Consider the following 20,774-nt stretch of genomic DNA (forward strand, 5'->3'; position numbering starts at 1 on the left):
TGTGCAATAAGCATGGACTGACAGGAACCATTGCATTGGGCATCTGGGAGTCACTGATGAGTCCACAGGCAGTGTCTAGGGAGTGGCAGGGACAGGAAGAGAAAGACACCTGGAGAGACAGGAGAAAGAAGCTCCACGCAGGCAGGGCCTCTTCTCTCTAGTCCGTGGACATGGACAAGCCGGCAGCAGTACTGAGAGCAGCCTCAACTGGTCAAGAGAGAAGTGTAAAATTTGTGGGGAGCCAGACATCCAAGATTGTCCCCGGATGGCCCAGTTAAGCAGTTGATGACCAGCCACAGATCGATGGTTTGAACCCACCCAGAGGCCCCTTGGAAGACAGGGCTGATGATGATGTGCCTCCAAAGGGTCACAGCTTTGCAACCTCCTTAGAGAAGTTCTACTTTGCACACATGGGCTCTCCAGAAGTTGGCCTCAACTCGGGGAATAACCTGTTATAGATCCACAGGGGAGTCTGGAGGACAGGCATTCCTCTAGAAATCTGTGGTCATTGTCTTGTGCACCAAGCACACGCCACCTTTCTCTACTGGAGCACACAGGAGACTTCCTTCCACTTCTCTATCAGACTTCCTACTTCTCTCAGTCTTCTCTATCAGACTGCAATCATCATGAGAGCAGAAGCCATGCCCCCCCAAAATATTTATTTATTTATTTTGGCTCACCACTGTCCTCCCTGTACCTGTAACAGACACAGACACAATATGGGTATGCAATCTGTGCTGTTTTCGTGGAATAAAAAAATGGATGAACATTGTGACCTTCCTGGGTGGTCCTGCTCTGCTGCTAACTGAAAGGCCGAGGTTCAAGGATACCTAGGGTCGTGAGGGAAGAAAGCCTTCGCAATCGAACTGGTGAAAACTTAGCTATTGAACTCTCTCGGGAGCAGTCTCCTCTGACATGCTTGGGGTCACCATGAGTCAGTCTTGATGCACTGGCTTTCCATTTCCAGGTGGCTTTGAGGACCGCGCCCATACTTTGTCAAGCCAATGGAGATTGTTAAGTTAAAAACCTATTTCCAGTAACAATACAGCTATTTTTCCTAATACCACTAACACTCATAAACTGGCGCCTTGGCCATTCAGCCACCCTGAGCTGAAGGAGCCTAACCTTTCGGGTTTCAGACAGAGGATTGGACGGTCCTCCTAATACTGCCAGGGATCAAAGCCCAAGGGGAGGCGACAGGGACAGTATTCCCTGCTTCTTTCTCTCGTTACTCAGCTCTCCCTATGCAGCCAGTCAAAACGACACCTCCAGCATCTTCTGCTTCTCCTGGTGCGCACCTGTGTGCGTTTGTGTGTGTGTGTGTGTGTGTAAACTTTTTCAGTACAGATCCCTGTCCTGCTCCACCGTCCCATCATTCACGCAAACTAAGGACGCCCGATACAGCAGTGCTGTTGACTCCCTAGCCCTCACCAAGGCTCTGCAGCAGCAAGATGAGCCAACAACCTCTCTGAAATTTATTTCTTTAATCCCCTGCCTTAGGAAATAAAGGCTTAAAAAAAATTTTTTAGCTCAATCATATAACTTAAATTTGTGAAAGCAATTTCATCAGGCTAGCGTAAGCTTGGGAATTTTCCACAAGGTGCTTTCTTCAATAGGATGCAAAATGTAAAAAAAAACAAACAAAAAAACAACCCTCTGTGCTCACAGCTGTTGAAATATCTGCTCAGGCCCCAGCCCCTTCAGGCTAAGTGGGGATCATCTGCATGGGCTCCATCTTGTCCCTTACCAAAGAGAAAGCAGGGACAGTGATGGAGCGGGTAGAAGAGCTAGCCTGCTGGTAATTAAAAATATACCATGATTTCCTATTTGGTTTGTTAGGAATCCAAAATGTAACAGCCCCCTCCCCTGCAGTAAAAGTTCCTTTTTAGCTTAATCAGTAGGGATGGTCTATCTCATGAAAGTAGTAAGCAAGGCCTGTTAAGATTTGTCACCAGACAAGAAGCGCTGGCCAGCCATGAGGCCTCAGGGAGGGATGGTCTGGGAAGGCCAGGTGTGGAAGCATTCCCCAATTGAGATAAACAAGGGTGCGCAGGAGGCTTCAGGGAGAAAGGTTTGTAGATAGAGATAATTTGGAGAAATGTAGATACACATAATTCCCTATGATCATTGCAAAGCCTGCCCCACCCCACACACACCCCTTTTTTTAAGTATCATTGTAAACCTTGTTCTTGTCACATAGTTTAGGGTACAAGTGGCCTGGTTTCCACAGGATTTTTGAAGCAGTCTGGTGGTCGCAAACACCATTGTCTCCTGCCTCTCGCTTGCAGAATAAAGGGTTTCTCAAATCAGCCTCGTCTCTCACACAGAGACAGCATCCTGGACCCTTGTTCCCGGCCGGCATGCGCAGGACACTATGAGATGCCCTAGATCCATGAACTCCTCGAGGCAGATTCTGAACTTCTGAATAGTCAGTGCCTTGCTTCGAGGAGAGGTTGAGTACATTTTTGTGAACGTTGAAATAAACCCATCACTTTGCCTGCCCCTGAGTTTGTGAGCAGGCATACAAGTCAGGTACCGAGTGCTGCGCTCTGATTTCCACTTTCCTGTCCCGCTCAAGAGCCAGTCTGCTGAAGCCAGCCCATCTTTGGGCTGGACTTCACTGTCCTTTAAGGAGCCCTGGTGGCTGTGCCCTGGGAAGCTGTGTCAGCATTTACAACTTGAGGCTGGCTGTTTCCATGAAGACCTCCAGCCTCAGAAACCTTAGGAGCGACCCTCCTCTGCCCCTTTTGAGTTGCTAGGAGTCGGAATTGACTTGACGGCAGGGAGCTTGAGCTTGGCATTGAGATGTGCCTCCCACACTCCTGCCAGCTGATCACAGGAGGATAAATAGCTTATTTATGAAACTCATGTTTCCATGCTTTTTCACGCCAATTGAAGAAGATCCACCATATGATTCAGCCCCTATACTCACTACCCTGAGTTGACCCCCCGTCCCCAAAGGGTGCAAAATCAATGAATCAATGTGACTTCAATGTCTATTTCATTAATTGCTAAACTTAGTTTTCGTAAAGATTCTATTACTTTGAAAATAGTTTGTACATTTCATCCCCCCCATGAAAAATTAGAGTCATAGGAAATAAAAGTTTACTGAAGCTCTATAATTTCAAATAGCAAGATGTTAAATTTTTTTTAAAATCAAAAGATTTTAAAACCACTCAATTTGTTGCTCTTGTTTGATTCCAACTCATGGTGAACCTATAGGACAGAGTAGAACGGCGCTGTGGGGTCCCCAAGACTGTAAATCTTTACGGAAGCAGACTCTTTCCCAAGGACTGGCTGTGGGTGTGACCCACCCATGTTTCAGTTAACAGTCATGGACTTTGAACCATCAATCCACCAGGCTTCTTCTCAAAAGATGTTCCAGGAGGAAAAACATGTTTATCTTATGTGCTGTGGAGTAGGGCCTCCATAAGAATGTCGGAGGCTTACTCGGGTTTTAAGTACTGGGGCACCAGAACTATTTGAGAACAGCAATGTGGTGATGGGGGTGGGACTTTTGTTTTGTTTTTCCTTTGAAAGTAAATAAAATATTAAATATTTAAATGAATAAAAGCCCACATTCTAGCATTTTCTTTCATCTGTGCCTTTTCTCCCTTTATCGTTACCCTCCCTTCCAGAAATTCCCTATGAAGTTTCCCAAAACTCACATGCAATAAACAGCCTGCAGCCCAGAGTGGCTTACGTCCTGTGGATGACAGCGCTGACAGCTGCCGGTGAGAGCCCCAGAGGAAGTGAGTGGGAATTGAACCTGCAAGGTAAGAGACCACTTTAGAGACAGCCAGCCCACCCTGGATGCTGGCTGTGTCCTCCCACTATGTCTGGCTTGCGGATGAGCAGCCTGAACTCACTAACGACTTCCTTGCAGCTCCATGCTACGCTTGTGCTCCCCTCTCTGCAGTGCGCTAACACTTACTGCTCTGCCTGGAGACGGGGTCCACTTAGTTTTCTAAACTCAGCGGGGATATTTCCATTGCAAGCAGCCTACCCAGACGCACCTCCATATGCCTTTCATCACCCACTACAGAACTTAATATGCACTGCACCCCCAGGCCTAACCACCAGCAGGGACGGGTCTGGTACTTCTTTACCTTGACCTCCAAGGTGGAGAATAGGGCCCAGCACAGGCTCCTGAAATCTCTGTCCAGTGAATGATGAGGATAACACCAACTGTAACCACGCAGCAAGGGCACCTGGGCTGCTGATTATGTGCCGGTCCTTGTGCTAAGCACACTGCACACCTTTGATCTTCTCATCCTTACAACCATCGTGCACAGTCTGTGGCCCAGGCGACAGACACTGGGTATGAAATGAATAAAAGAAGGAGGGATAATTATGCTTCTTGACAACTGAGGAGGCCAAGGTTACCTGAGGTCATAGAAGTGGTGAGTGGTACAACTATGAGTCACTCCAATTGTTACATAACTTCAGTGAGCTTTGAGGACCTGATGGAGTGAACCAGCTAGCATGGGCTCCCGTCCTCTTCTCTTTGGCAAAGCTTGCCTGCATCTGCTCTACGCATCAAACATGTGTTATTACTCTGGGACGTGGGCTCATCACTCAGAAGCTTGCTCTAGGCCAGGTTCCTCTCCACTTGGGAACTGACAAGCCCTCATCTCTGCAGCCCACCTGTGTAGCCAATGAGCGGGCATTAAGAACTCAGCATCTTTCCACAAGTGGGACTCCACACTCCTCCCATCTGTCTGGGAAGGCAGGCAGATACTGAAGAAAAGTCACATTCTGCCAACTGAAGGGTGGTAACAAGGCCAACCAAACCAAACTCACTGCCACCAATTGATTCTGATTTACAGAGGCCCAAAGGACAGGGTAAAACTGCCCCTGTGGGTTTCCAAGACTGGAACTCTCTATCTCCCTTTTATTTTTATTGGCATACAATCCACATGTCATACAATTCAATAGTTCCAATAATTCAGTCATGTCAAGAAGAATTGTACAATCATTACTCAATTCCATTTTAGAACATTGTTTTCATGGTTAAATTGCTTTTCAAAGGAGTTGTTGAGCAATTACCTTCCATTCTAGTGCTCCCTCCTCCCTCCCATACTTTGTTTGCTCCTCCAACCCCCTCACCCTCCCTATCCTACCCCCAACCCCTCTCTCCCCTATAAACCCTTGCATCAGTTATTGTCTCTATTCATCTACTCCTGTGCTTCACAAACTGGAAAATCCAATAGAAATAATAAAACACAGAAACAAAATAAAGTGGTAAGGATGAAATACTAACAATATAAAGTTAAAAATACAAATAATATGTGAGAAAGGAAAGACCACCATCAGTATTTAAACGGCCAGGGGAATAATTTTTGCCATGGATCAAGCAAGAAATATTTGCACCTAGAACAATTTCAGGTGGGGTCAAGAGGGAGGTTAACTGACCAAATATCAGGTTTGATCCAGTATAATCACGATTACAGTGATCTCTAGCTGATAGTAAAGCTGTTTGAGACCCTTGCCTGTGTTAGAGGGGATCTGTCAGCAGCTTAATCTGACTGGATACTCTGCAGATCAGTTTTGGGCTCCCATTGTCCTCTATAGCCTTCTACAAATTGGGTGTTCAATACTTTTCCCTTTGTCATATGTAAATTTTGTTATTGTCTTCTTTGGATCACACAAGCTGGTGTGTTTCTTCCATGTAGACTTGACTGCTCGCTTGGTTGGCTGCTTGTGAGAATACAAGCCTTTAAGACCTCAGACACTATCGATTCTGATGGCTAGCAGGGTACCATCTTCTCTCTTCACACTTTGCTGCAGCACCCTTATCTTCAGTGGTCATTTCATGAAGGTGTGTGTCAAGCAGGATCATGTCATCAGAACTAACTTTAACTCTTTAGGAGTAGAAAACCATATCTTTCCCCTGTGGACCAACTGGTGATTGTGAACTGCTGACCTTGAGGTTAGCAGCCCAATGTGTAGCCACTACACCACCAGGCCTCCATGAACTCCCCAGTTCAGGCCCTGTTGACACACCTCTCACAGGGCCTACCTGGACCCACCATTCCCAACTTACTCTCCTTCCCAGCCTCACTATTCAACCAGAAGAAGCATCTCATAAAACACCCACGCCAGATATCCCACCCCTTGTTGCAACCCATCAGCAGTTCACCAAAGGCCTCCCTTCAAGCTAGAATTCAAACTCCTTAGTTTCCTGGCCCTGTGAGTGTCCTCTGCCGCTCACCCCAACATTCTGCACCTTAAAGCAAGGGCAGGCTCCTTGCATTTTCCTGCTGTGCTCCCTCCAGGATTTTGCAGTTTCCTTCCTCTACTCTCTTCCCAAACCTGTCCTAGTGAGTCTTAGCTGACTCACTCCTGAGATAGTTTTGCAAACTGTTCCATGACCGTTCTTACACGCCTCTATCCCGCAGCAGTATGGTTTGCATGTCCTCACATCTGTTGCCTGTACTGTTTTCCTGACTTTTTGAGACAGCCGGGCCCATGTCCTGTTCATCTTTGTATCCCATCACTGGACAGTAAATACTTAATAAGTGTTGGATGAATTAATGGATGGCCGGGAAACGCGGTCGCTCTTTTCACTGGAAGAAAAGGAGCAACATGTAAGACCTTAGTTACAGGGAGGATCTGTCCCATGGTTTAGCCAAATGAATAGTTAGTTGCTCTTGAGGGCCTCCTGTGTTCACACCCTTCTTTTTTTTAAATCATTTTATTGGAGGCTCATACAACTCATAATCCATACATCCATTGTTGCAAGCACATTAATATATTTGCTGCCATCATCATTCTCAAAATATTTTCTTTCTACTTGAGCCCTTGGTATCAGCTCATTTTCCCCCTCCCTCCCTCCCTCCTTCAAGAACCCTTGATCATTTATAAATTGTTATTTTGCCATGTCTTACACTGATATCTCCCTTCACCCACTTTTCTGTTGTCCATTCCCCAGGGAGGGGGTCAAATGTGGACCATTGTGATCGGTTCCACCTTCCTCCCCCACCTTCCCCTTTTCCTCCTACCGCTACTCTCATTATTGGTCCTGAGGGGTTTATCTGTCCTGGATTCCCTGTTTCCAGCTCTTATTTGTACTGGTGTACATGCTCTGGTCTAGCCAGATTTGCAAGGTAGAATTGGGATCATGATGGTGGAGGAGAGGAAGCATTAAAGAACGAGATGAAAGTTGTATGTTTCATCAGTACTGTACTGCACCCTGACTGGCTCATCTCCTCCTTGTGACCCTTCTGTAAGAGTATGTCTAGTTGCCTACAGATGGGCTTTAGGTCCTCATTCCACACATCCCTTCATTCACAATGATACAATTTTTTGTTCTTTGATGCATGATACTTGATCCCTTTGACACCTCGTGATCACACAGGCTGGTGTGCTTCTTCCATGTGGGCTTTGTTGCTTCTGAGCTAGATGGCTGCTTGTTTACCTTCAAGCCTTTAAGACCAAAGATACTATATCTTTTGATAGCCGGGCACCATCAGCTTTCTTTACCACATTTGCTTATACACCCACATTGTCTTCAGTGATCATGTTGGGAAGGTGAGCATCATGGAATGCCAATTTTAAATAGAACAAAGTGTTCTTGCATTGAGGGCATACTTGAGTAGAGGCCCAATGTCCATCACTAAACCTATAAATAAATGCACATATATCTATTTCCCCATTGTCATATATAAATACATTTACATATGTTCATGCCTATATTTAGGCCTTTATAAATGCCCTTTACCTAATTCTTTCCTCTATTTCCTTTTACTTTCCTCTTGTCCCACTATCATGTTCAGCCTTCATTTCAGTAATTCCTCCATTTGGGTTTCAGTAATTTCTCTCGGTTACATTCCCCTTGATCAAGCCCTACCCTGCTTCCTGCACCCTCCTCGCCATCGATTTTGGATCACTTGTTGTTCCTTTGTCCCTGGGTTTGCTAATACCCGCTTCTTTTCCCCCCACCTCCTCCTCTTCCATGTCCCCCCTCCCAACAGTCGGTCCCATTGTTTTCTCCTCCAGATTGTTTATCCTGCCTATCTTATCTAGATAGACCTGCAGAGATAATAATATGTACAAAAACAAGACAACAAAACAAAGCAACAAAACAAAAAAATGACCAAAAAAGAGAAAAGCCTGTAAATCAATGGTTCTCAATTTTCCTAATGCCGTGACCACGACCCCTTAATACAGTTCCTCATGTTGTGGTGACCCTTGAACCATAAAATTATTCTCATTGCTACTTCAAAACTGTAATTTTGCTACTGTTATGAATCACGCAACCCCCGTGAAAGGGTTGTTCGACTTCCAAAGGGGTCTCCACCCACAGGTTGAGAATCGCTGCTGTAAATAGTTCAAGGTCTGTTTGTTGACCTTTAGGAGTGTTTTCCAGTAGAGTCTGATGGGGTGCCACATCCTGGCCCGTCTATTTTTGGTATTCCCTGGAAGATTCATTGCTCTGCTCCCCTTGCTGTTGTGTTGCACACCCATAGTGTTTGATGGGATCAGATCGGGCGCAATTCCTGCACTGTGTCTCCAGTGTTGTCCCCGTAGCGCTATGGTTCAGTGAGGGATGTTGTGTCTCATAGTGGGGTCAGCTCTGTGGTCCCCTCTGTGCATTGGCTGCTTTGAGTGGGAATATCGTCCTCAGGGCTTGGTGGGCCAGGAAGTGCTCCACACTCTCTCTTCCTCCCCCTTCATTTGTTCCTGTGTGCTCTGATCAGACATGTCTCTCTTCTGTGCTGCAACTTCAGTGCTGTCCTCTGAAGTGAATTCTTCTACGGGGAGTGGGGGCTGTCCACATAGTTGGGATTGGGGCTGGCCCCTCAGGCTTCTCTATGGGTTCCCTGCTTCATGCCAGTATGTTGCATTCACGTATTGGTGCACCGGGCTGAAGTTGAGACCCTTCTGTGTGCTTAACGACACCATCTCTAATCCTCACAGCCCTCTGCAAGGTAGGCGTCACATTAGCATTCACATTTTCTGGATCATGAAAACGAGGGCCATCGGTTGCACAGCTGGGAGCTGCAGAAACAAGGCCAGGTCTCAGGGCTCTTGATTCACCCTCAGTACGTTGTGTTCCATCTCCCATCTCCTTTCCTGCCTCCCTTAGAGCCACAGTATTGTCATCCTTCAAAAAACCCCAAACTCACTGTGTCAGTGCTGACACACAGCAACACTACAGGCCAGGGTAGAACTGCCCTGTGAGTTTCCAAGGCTGTGATGCTTTATGAGACTCGAAAGTCCTGTGTTTCTCTCAGGGATCGGGTAGTGGTTTAGAACTGCTAACCTTGTGGTTAGCAAGCCAAGGGTAACTATTCACCACAAGGGCTCCTATCAATAATTACCTTCAGGGCCCACTAAATGGACCTAAATTAGTTGGTCTTGTTCCTGAAGGTAGGGCCCAGGCTGGGCGTGGGTGCCTGTCACACAACAGTCAGAATTTTGAAATGTGCGTGGAAGAGAATTCCATCATAAGATTTAATATCTTTTTAGGTAAAACCCACTGGAATGTGTTTTTGGCACCAAGTATCTGCCTCGCTGTCATCCTGGTGGGCGTTTTCTCAATGCGTTACATCCGGCAAAAGTAAGTTGGTCACATCAGCTCCTTTGACCAGTGTTTTCTTGGAAACAATAATAGCCGTTGCTGCTAAGGTCAGGGAAATGAGTACTCTCCGATATTGTTGGTGTAAGATTTATCAGCCTTCCCTGGGCAACCAATGATTTTAAAATATGATACTTCTTGACCTAACGAGTTCTCCGGAGGGATTTATGCTTAGTATGTCATAGAGGTAGACAGATATTTAGTGTCAAATATGTTCGCTGAAAACTAAATGCCCGAGCCCGTGGGTGTGGTTTACTCAGGCACAGCACAGCCCATACGGTGGTAATGTGGTGCCTGCACGGAACTCGATGCAGAAGAAAATTAAACGGCTTAGAAGAATATTTACACTATCACGTATTACAAAAAACAACAGGTTGCAAAACTATGTACTTGAATGTTCGTGTTTAATTGTGCGTACACATGCACACGCAGGCATATGCAGTACCGGTATGCTCACTAGCTCAGCTTTGGTTGTATGTGTCATAAAGATCAAAATAATAGGGGTCCACCTCACTAACTGCTTCTCCTTCAAGGGGAGGAAGTGAACCCCATTAAAGGGCCAGTGCGGTGGTACCAGAGCTGCCAGGGCCCTAGGCTCCAACTAATTTTCTGCTCCGCCATCCTGAGATCCTCAAGTTCACCCCATGATCCAATGACTGCAGGAACCACTGCTCCACAAAGAAGGGAGGAAGCTGCCGGGCTTCCTTTTGAAGGTGCCCATAAAAAGTCACTCATGACACTTTTGGGTACCTCTCACGTGGCTAGCATTTGGTGAAGTGAGGGAAAAGGTGCACTTTTAATCGGTCTCATTTTGTCACCCCCAATTTAGGGTTCTCTTCCTAAAGCTGGGTCCCTGGCTGGCATCGATGGTTAGTACTTGACTGCTATCCTACAGCCAGGCAGTTCAAAGTCACTCGGGTGGGTACCATGGAGGAAAGGCCTGGCAACCTGCTCCTGTGACGATGACAGCAGGAAAGCCCATGAAGCAGTGCAACTCTGCAACACGCGGAGTCGCAGGAGCTGGGATCATCTCGGCAGCAATGGGCTTGGCCGCTTGTTTGTGCCCCGAGGACCTGGACAAAAAGAACAGTGGTGGTTCCGTTAGGGGACAGACTCACAGAGGCTGTCAGACCCACTCCACTGTATTTGCTAACCTTCCCTTAGCAAACACCCATTATCCCGTGAAGAGCATTTCTTTGTTCAATGACGTACTTTCCTGATGCTGTGTCAGGAAACAGGCACAGTCCTTCTCCCAACCTGCCTGGAAGACCTGGGGTTGATTGCACCTGGGGTTCATGGCAGATGCTCCAGAGCACAGCTCTCCGGGCTAATTCTGAAAAACTGTAACAGAAAAGCAGCCAACTAGGATGGGTGTGTGTCCTCTTCTGGGTGCGAGTGAGCAATATCAATAAGGAATAAGGCTAAGCTGCTATAACAAAGAGATTCCAAAATACAGTGGTTTAGATAAAATGTAAGCCCAATTCTCTCTCAACTAATCGTCCTAAGGTCAGTCAGTGGTGGGAAACTCCGCTTAGGGATCAGATTTTCTTTCAGGTTAGGGGCCCAGCAGTCAGGCGGCATAGTCCTCATTTGCATGGCCTGGACTAGGTCACAGGCAAGTCTGCTCACATTTGTTTAGAGATAAATCAGTCACGTGGCTGTGTCTCTGGCTTCAGAAGTCTTAAATGCACCCCAGAAGCTCACCGCAACTAGACACAAAGCTTACCGAAGCTAGATCTTTACAAGTAATTCTCATATTGCTTGGGTTGTTAAAAGATACTCAAACTATTGATGTCAAAAGCATTTAGAAGACCATTTTTAAGATTCTTCTATGCAATAAAAGTAACATAGACTCATTTAGAAATATTTTCCAAAACTCAGAGGAAAAAAAATCCCTATTTCCCCCATCAACAGAGATAATCACTGTTGACAGCTCAGATTCATTCCCTAGGATACTTTTCCTTGTCTTTAAAAAACACATATATTTTTGTTCAAGCCATTGATAGCAGTTTGAACCCTGTATGTTGGGGTTTTATTTTGTTTGCTTTTGCTTTTTGTATGAGGTCCCTGTCATCACAACTTGTTTGTAAGCATTTTAATTAACTAAATAGGAAACTTCCCAAAAGCAAGGACCATGTCTTCTTCTCTGCTCTGCCCACAGCATAGGGCCTTTGCTGGTGATATGTCAATCAATGTTCAATCCGTGTTTGCTGAATGAGTGCATGCCTGTGTAGTGGCAGTAACTGAGCATTGTGCGGAATGAAAGTTTCATGATGTCGCTAGCAAACCCCTAGTGGCGGAAGTGAAACCTGACAGTGACTCCAGGCTGGAATACTACCTCACCTGTCTCCTTCAATGCCTTGACCCCACTTATTTGCAAACAAAAGCAAGCCCTACCCTGAAAGGACCGCCTTTAAGAACTTGTATAGCAAGGCCAGCAGACATCACTTTCTTTCTCTCTTTCTTTTTGCCTTTAGGGTGTTTGTTCTCCTTATGACTCTCAGACAGCATTGGAACAGCAAAGGAATTCCAGACCCAGCAAATAGCAGTTGGGCTAAAAAATATCTCATCTCAGAGGTAATGTATAAAACCTTAGTGTCTGCTTGATGGGGTGCTAGCTGGCCACCTATGCTTGCCCTTGTAAATTAGAAGGTGTCTTTCATACCAGCTGCTCCTGTAAAAGAAATACCACAAGTGGATGACTTTAACAAACAGAAATGAATTCTCGCACCGTGTAGGAAGTTGGAGGTCTCAATTCAAGGCACCAGCTTCAAGGGCAGCCTTTTTCTTTGTGTTGGGTCTAGGGGAAGGTGCTCTGGGTTCTGGGTGGGTCCTTTGTGACTCTTGGCATCACTCTTCCCCTGGGTGGAGGAAGTCCTCAGCACAGGGACCCAGTGTCCCAAAGACTAGCTCCGCTCGGGCTTTTTCTTTTTTGCTAGTACTGAGATCACTTTGATCTCCACTCACTTGTGTTTTAATCTTTTATACCTCAAGAGATTGACTAAGATACAGCCTGATCCAGTAGATTTTCCTTGGCCTCAACCTAACCACCTCTCATCCTGTCTCATTAACATTACAGAGGTTAGGATTTACAACACATAGGAGAAAGCCAGGCTTTCAACTGCTGTAAACACTCAATTCAACCCACAGTGACAGTGGGTCTCCTCTGGGGTTGCTAGGAGTTGGAATGGGTTCCAGGACAGTGAAGATAATTGTGTCAGGTCACAAAAAAGGGCAGCTACCTCACACTGAGAATCAGGCCTACCCACGTGAACAGGGCTTTCTTGAGGAAACAATGCAGTCCCCAAGAGAAGGAACCCTGGGTTCATTCAACTCTAAGGATGAGTCCCCCATATAGGTGACCACCAGAGTCCTCACCCCGTTGGCTTCCTGGGTTTTAAGAGCAACATATGCACAAGAATTTTCTAAAATTTGTAATCCTAACACTAAAAGGAAAAAAAAAAGCATGCTCTTTTTGTTCCAGGTGGTACCATAAGTTAGGCATTGTTGGGCTGCTAACTGCAGGGTTCAGGTTCAAACCCACCAACTGCTCCAAGGGAAATGGATGAAATTGCTGGCTCCCGTGAATATGTACATTCGTGGAAACCCTCTGTAGGGGTGGCTGTGAGTCAGAATCAGCTCAATGTCAATGGTTACTTAGAGACTGAGATCTCATTCTTTCAAACAATGGTACGAGGGGGACTTCAAAATCCTCATGGGAAAATGGAACTAGATATTTCCCCCCACAGACTTTTTGAAGCCCCCTTGTATAATGAATGTCCTATTGTATGAATGAATGTACTCCCCTTCATCTCAACGTGAGGAGGTGAGGGACTGGGGGGGGCGGGGACACTGGGTAAGCATTTTTGCCATTTGCTAAGTGTTAGCCCGAGCACTGACTACCGGCTTCAAGGGCATTGACACGTTCTCGTGACATACCCGGTCTGAGCTGAGCTTGGAACGATAAACAGAACCCAGACTGTTTGGGATTGGGCAAGAAGCCAGGAAGCCATTCCCTTCTGCCAGGAATGGGATTTAAAGGCAGGAGGCAGATGAGCGCACTGAGGAGACAGGGAGAGAGGGAGGCGAGGCAGCCACAGAAGCCAGGTGCTCTGGCTCCCGGGAAAGGCCGGAAGCCCTCTGCACGTGTGGCAGGAATGGAAGCGTTTCCCGGAGCAATCTGGGAGGGAAGCTCACTGTTAACAGGCTTCTTATTGCTGGGGGTTAGGGTGGGGGTGGGGGGCTTGTAGTCCCAGGCTCCCTTTCTCAGGCGGGACAACCCTTCTCTCCTGCAGTCATCCACATCTTGCTTCCCAGGCCACAAACTGGCGTCCCAAGCCATGTCTGCCTCGGTAGGAATTTCAGGTCGCTAAACTTTTGTGCCTTTGGAATTAGGCATGGATGCACACCACGCCTGGGCTACTGGCTCCATGTTTAAGCCCTGGGTAGCTTGCGAGAGTCTCAGGTGCTGTATGAAAGAGAAGTCAACAGCACCTTACCAGAATACCATTGTGAGCTTTAAATAAGACACCATGTAAGCAAACAAACAAACAAAAAACCCCCCCCAAAAACCTCACTTTCTTCTCAGTAAATCTCACACTCCTTTCTCTGATAAGAAGTTCTGTCCCTGCTGAGATCCAACAGGAAGGAGAATAACAATAATGGCAACTAAAATGTGTGTGTGTGTATGTATGTGTGTGCGTATGTGTGTGTATGTATGTGTGTGTATGTATGTATGTGTGTGTATGTGTGTATATGTGTGTATGTGTGTATGTATGTGTGTATATGTGTGTGTGTATGCATGTATGTGTGTGTATATGTATGTATGTGTGTGTGTATGTATGTATGTGTGTGTGTGTGTATATATAAACAAACTTTCTCTGTGGCAGGCTCGGTCTTCAACACTTTGCAGACATTAACCCTTAAATCTGTGGGACAGCTTTCAGAGTTCATGCCATTATTTTCCTCATTCTGCAGACAAGGAACTGGAAGCATTAAGGTTGAAGTAACTTGCCCAACATTGAAAAAAAAAAAACCAACCACTGCCATGACTCTGATTCTGACTCACAGAGACCTCTAAGACAGTAGAGCTATTCCCTAGGGAGACTATCAGTCTTTATGTGAGCACCCAGCTGCACCGTTCCCCATGGAGAGGCTGGTAGGCTTGAACCACCAACCTTGCAACTGGCAGCCCAACACTTAACCCGCGACACCATCAGCGCCCATTTGTTCAATGCTAGACAGTCAACAAATGGTGGATCTTACATTCACTTCCAGACACAACGGCTCCAGAACACATGCTGGCCAGCACCTCTCGGCACAAGGAGGGGGGCAGTGTCGTAACAGTCAATGTCTCCAGTGTGAACTCATTAACTAGAGTGGTGTCTCCATACTGGGCTTTCCCTTGGGGACAGTGCTGTGCTGACCTCAGGGGAAGTTGCCATTGCCAGGGTTAGAGAGGCTCCAAGGACCAGGAGTTGAACGAGCGGGGCTTTCGGGGATCACCTAATGCTGGCCTTCCACATTCCTGTGTCCCACAAGCCTGAAAGCACACGGTGGGAATTAGTCCTGGTCAGTCACAGACACCAGCCTGGTTGCTTGGGCATCATGGGCTCCAGTGGCCTCTGCCTAACTCATCAGGGAGGCGGCAGCCTGCTGAACCAGTGACACGCCATAAGAAAGCCCAGGAGTGCTAAGAGAGACGCACCAAGGCCTGAGGAAAAGCACACTGGCAGACGGTCACTCAGAAATGGCCGACCCTATGTCCAACATGGCATAGAAGTGTGTTTATTACAACCTTATAAATAAGGGGGAAAGACCTGAGTATCATGTAAAAGCCCAACCCGGGGTGGGGGGCGGTGAGACGGTTCATACAATTTGCTCTCATGCATTTGTACACTGGGAACATTATGCAGCTGTGTAAAAGGATGAGGTAGATTTGTGTGTTCCCAAATATCTCCAAGGCATTTTATTTTATTTATATATTTGTTGTGTTTGGTGGGAATTTATGTAGCAAAATAGGATCCTATTAAACAATTTCTATACACATTGTTTAATGAAATTGGCTACACTTTCCACATATCAACATTCTTTTTTTTTCCTCAGTGATTTTCTTTCCAAGGTATTTTAAGTGTGTGTGTGTGGGGGGGTGTGTGTGCCAAGTTTGTAAGAATCATGTATAATGAGTTCCCATTGCATACAAAGAAGTGAGATTTGCCTCACACACACTTCTCAAATATGCACAGGATATTTCTGTATGATAATATATAATATATAAACTTTGTAAGATATATATAAACTTCATATGATATATATAAAGTTATGGGGTATTGCCTTTTGGGAGGGGGAGAAATTCACAATTCTCTGATTTAAAAAAATTAAAAATCTATAATATAGTTTTCAAAACTAACCAGTAAAATATATACATTTATATTCACACATAGGCACAAAAAGCAAAGTAATTGTCAGCGAGTCGATTCTAACTCGGCACCCTACAGAACAGACGAGAGTGGCCCCTGTGGGTTTCCGAGACTCGGACTCTTTTAATTTCGACTAACATCCTTTGGATATGTTGTCTGGAGAGACCAGTCCCTGGAGGCCACCAAGCTTGGTAAAACTGAGGGGCAGTGGCGGAAGGACCGCAAGGAGCTGGCTTGTCACTACAGCCGAACAATGAGCTCAAACACGAGAGCACCTGTGAGCACAGTGCAGGACTGCGGAGGTTTGGTTCTCCCTGTGCAGCAGGTGTCTGTGAGTCAGAACTGACTGCCCGCACTGAACAACAACGCCTAGAGCACTAGGAAGCCTTACTCCCACAGAGCAGCCCAAAGCACCCCCCACTTCGCCACCAAGATGTGCCGCATACTCATTAGAAGCTGACCTGAATATTAGCCGAAGCACCTAATTTTAACCACAAAAACTGCATTAAAAATGTGCTGGAAAACTCGGCTTATACACGAGTATATATAGTATCTATATATAGCTTAAACATAACCTTTTGACATGAAGGCCTTGGAGAAACTTCAGGCTTGCTTGACCCTGAAGCAGGTAGATCCTTTTTAAAGAATGAAACTGCCTTCCTGGCGCGCTAGGCTGAGGGAGGAAGACAGCAACTCGAGCCTTTATCCTTCACCTCCAGCAAAATGTGTCCAGATCTCTCAGACCTTGCACCCCTCCACTGCTTCCCAAGGTGTAGCTGACAGACCACATCTCATGGCTGTGGGGATAAAAGGCTACATCGTAAAGAGGGTCTCTGGGATGCTACTCATTTTGAGCTCATGAAAACTAAAAACAGCTTTCAAAGCCAGGCATGAGGTGCCTGGGCTACGAGTGGTTACAGAAGGCTTCCTCCTGGGATGTGCAGGCCAGAGAGCCTGCTTCTTCAAAGCCCTGCGGAGCAGCCTCAGTCAATACTGCCAACACTTCACGCAGGCAGAGGGAGCGCCTCACCTAGTGAACACACGCAGGCAGCCCGCCCTAGGCTCTGTGTAACCTCCACCGCCACTTCTGTGGGCACGCTGCTTTCCAAAGCTGCCACGAGTTGCCAGGGCCAGTTGGTGCAAACATCCTCAGAGAAGTGCACATGCATGCGTGCGTGTACACACACACATACACACACCACCCACACCCCGACTCCTTGCTCACCAGGGCCCTTGGGGGCAGTCTGCTGGAGACAGCAGTCTCTTTCACTCTCTGGACTCCTGCAGAGTCCAAAGCAAAGGAAGGGGATGATGTTGGGCTCTGGACCAGTCAGAGGCCATTCCAGACCAAACCATCTGGCAGTTTGCCATCTGACAAATGCGGGGATCCAGAGAAGGGGTTTTCCTAGACCAGACACTGTCCAAGCTGGGACTAGAACCCAGTTTCCCCTATCCTCAGGCTATCTTAAATCACCCTGCCCCTCCCTTACGTTTCTATGGAGTCGCAAACCGTGGATGGCTGGTGGTCAGACCCTGGTTCCAGAAAACACAGTCTTAAGGGCCTGCCACTTCCTCACATGGGAATGCCTATACATCTGTCCGGACTCAATTCAGCATCACCTCATGACCCAGGGTGGGGTGGGAGTGGTCATAAAACTATCCCTGAGCCCTCCCAGACACTGGCCAGGCCGGCCTTTCCTCTGTACCCCCTGTGCCTTCTAGGCTACCGAAGCAGGTGGTCTGCAGTGTGACTCACCTTAGAGAGCCGGGTAAAAGTTTCAACTGGACTTGTGGAGTTGAAAAAATCCCCACACCTTCCTCCAATGCAGACTCCCACACAATGCTGACTTCTACCCATGCCCCTTGCCCTGTGTGGGCAGTGCAGGCTGTGAGGCCTGTGGGCGGAGTGAAGTCAGGTGTCCAGGCTATTTACTTCCTAAGAACCTCTTCCACCTCCCTTCTCTCAGGAGAAGATGCAGCTGCCCTCAGACAGGCTCCTGATAGCCGGCCACTCTCCAGAAGAACCCGAGACACTGGTCATCAATGAGGTCATTCATCAGGAAGCCCCAGCCTTCACTCATCCACATCACCCCAACTGGCCAGTGCAAAGCGGACCAGGAGTCCAAGGTCCCTACACTGCCGAGGAAGACCTGGCGCCTCCAAGAGCTGAGACAAGACAACCAGGGGATCTGTACAAGGTGCTGGGGGGCAGGGGTCCTGTCACAGACCTTGGAAACCCAGTCAGCCCCCTGACCGTCCTCCCAGTGGACTACCCTCCCACCCAGGAGGGCTACTTACCCTCCAACATAGGTTACCTCCCGTCCCACGAGGCTCCTGTCCCGGAGCCCCTGGAAGAGCTGGAGCCTCAGCACATCTCCCTTTCCATTTTCCCCTCAAGTTCCCTTCACCCGCTTAGCTTCTCCTGTGGTGAGAAGCTGACTCTGGACCGGTTGAAAATGGGGTGTGGCTCCCTCATGCTCTGAGAGACTGAACCTTGAAGCCTGGGAAGTTGCTGGGCCCCTAAGCAGTCCCCTTTCCAAGTGGGGCACAATTACACATTCCAGCAGTCAATGCCTCCAGGTGCTGCCATCAGGTCTGGATGCCAGGGGAGGATCCTCAAGCCAGCTCATATGGTTCACCCAGACACCTCATCTTGTCTTCTCCAGAGCCTTAACATTACATCCTCCACTGTGTAGACCTAAAGACTTCAACTTGGGTCCCTGGCAACTTTCTTGGCTATGCTGGCCAGAAAAGAGGGGTTAAGGGAAGGAATCATTTATGCAACAGCTTTTTAAAGAACACCTCCTGCACACCAGCCTGTGTGTTCCAGATCAGCACTGCGATGACAACTGTCCTGTCGATATGGTACAATAGCAACATGTGACTCCTGGCTATTGGGTTGTGTCCAACACAACCCAGACATGGAATGTCCATTACAATTAAATGGAAATACCCAGTGGTTGTAGCTCCCCCCTTGGATGGTGAAGACCACTATGGAACATTAAAGGGAGCCAAAACAGTGTGGTCACACATTGGGCTGTGATCTTCAATGTCAGCAATCAAAACCACTGGTTGTTCCTTGCTCCTCGGGAGAAAGGCTGGGCTCTCTACTCTGGCAGAGTGAGTCTCAGAAACCCACAAGAGCAATTTCACCCTGTCCTCAATGGCAGTGAGTTTGGTTTTCAAAACAACTGCCCTACTCTTTTGGAGAAGATAAGACGTGCATGAACACCGGTTTGTGGTCTATCAACACACCTTTTACTCATTTTTTGCAGTTTGGTTTTATTTTGCCTTCACCCTCTTTCGATGAATCAAGAGCAGCTTAGGGTGCTACCGTAAACCCACTGAAGGAAGCACTCTGAGCAAGCCTTTCTCAAAAGACTTTAAGCTGGTCAAGTTCAGACTGGAATCATAATGCATGTTCTACAGCTTGGAACCTGTGTACCCTTGCTTGTCATCCTCCCCTCTCTGCCTTCACCATAAGCACTTCCTCCACTGAGCTGGTGGGAAAGTCACAGGCCAAACTGCTCATCATTCATTCCTGTGCAACTCAGGCGGTAATCTTTCCAAATGATGACTGTCCACAAAGGATCTTCTTAAATCCCTCTCCGAACCTGGCAGCTGGCCCATACCACACCCCATGTCTACCACTTCACACTGGAATTGAGGTAGCATCTTTACTACCCTTTGTTTGGATGTTTGTTTTTAAATAAAAGTTACAGATGTCTACTTCTTCCTTAACCAAACTAGAAATGCGTTCATACTAACAGCCCCAAACCCACCCCCTTCTAGTCAATTCCAAATGTTACCTATAGGTCAGAATGGAACAGCCCCATAGTTTCCAAGGCTGGAATCTGTATGGATGCAGATTGGCCCTCCTTTCTCCCTGGTGGGGCACTGGTGGCCAAGCACTGTTATCACTGCACCACCAGGCCTCCTTGATTCTCAGCCTTTTGGTTTACCAGATGCCCCCAAGCTCTAGTTGAACAATTGCTCTGCTTGTTCCCACTGAAGTTCTAGTCTTGCTTGCTGACCTCCCAGACTGTAACCTCAAGCTCCCCTTAAATTTCCACATAGCTACTATGCATCCCTTCCTCCCCCCCCGCCCCCCCATGGTTCCTTGCATCCGCTGTGGCTGGTTTGCCCCCAGGATGTAGAGCCCTTTCAACTTGTTTACCACAGGGAAGCCCATCTCCTCAGATGCAGGCCACCCCATTGATTACCTCTTGGCAGTGCTACTTGTCTCCCTCTGGGGGTTCTTCCCATTGTCCTTTGTTCCCACCACTGGACTCGTTTCCTTTACTCCCTTTCCCTTTGAGCCACAGGTGACTAGTCTTCGTGTCTCCCTAAAAGAACATTTAAAGCTTAAACATCACTTCTACTGATGTCTCCCATGGTCCCTCCCTTTAGACTGCTGCCGATACCCCTGCCTCTATGGTCCCAAGCATGTACTTCCTCTACTGGTCTGTAAACTTAAAAGAGCAGGAACCTCAGCATATTTTCCCAGTACCACTCTTGGTCCACAGTTGTCAAGTTGATACTGATTTGCCCCATAGGGCATTCTAGGTTGTAATCTTTGGGGAGCAGATTGTCAAGTCTCTCATGGAGCTGCTAAGTGGGTTCAAATCGCCAACCTTTTAATAAGCAACTGAGCACTGAGCCACTGTGTCAGCAAAGCTCCTGTGGGTCAGTCGTTAGGTGCCGAGTTAGTTTGGCTCATACAACAGTGACTGTACTAAAGGGAAACACTGCTGGACCCTGGGCTATCCTCA

At 47.2% G+C, this 20,774-nt stretch overlaps 1 protein-coding gene across 3 annotated transcripts in view; it reads left to right on the plus strand.

Annotated features, from left to right (window-relative positions):
• Positions 1 to 18,485, plus strand: part of IL12RB2 (interleukin 12 receptor subunit beta 2) — a 90,406-nt gene extending 71,921 nt beyond the window's left edge. For 2 of the 3 annotated variants that reach the window (XM_075540012.1, XM_075540022.1), the window contains 4 exons: positions 3,639 to 3,776; positions 9,475 to 9,565; positions 12,061 to 12,160; positions 17,970 to 18,485. In XM_075540012.1, coding sequence (XP_075396127.1) covers positions 3,639 to 3,776; positions 9,475 to 9,565; positions 12,061 to 12,160; positions 17,970 to 18,485 — 845 coding nt within the window. The remainder of the gene's footprint in view (positions 1 to 3,638; positions 3,777 to 9,474; positions 9,566 to 12,060; positions 12,161 to 17,969) is intronic. The other variant, XM_075540024.1, reaches the window with a different exon arrangement.
• The last annotated feature ends 2,289 nt before the right edge of the window (positions 18,486 to 20,774 follow it).

The sequence above is a fragment of the Tenrec ecaudatus genome, chromosome 1 (assembly GCF_050624435.1).
Source record: "Tenrec ecaudatus isolate mTenEca1 chromosome 1, mTenEca1.hap1, whole genome shotgun sequence".
NCBI classification, from domain to species: Eukaryota; Metazoa; Chordata; class Mammalia; order Afrosoricida; family Tenrecidae; genus Tenrec; species Tenrec ecaudatus.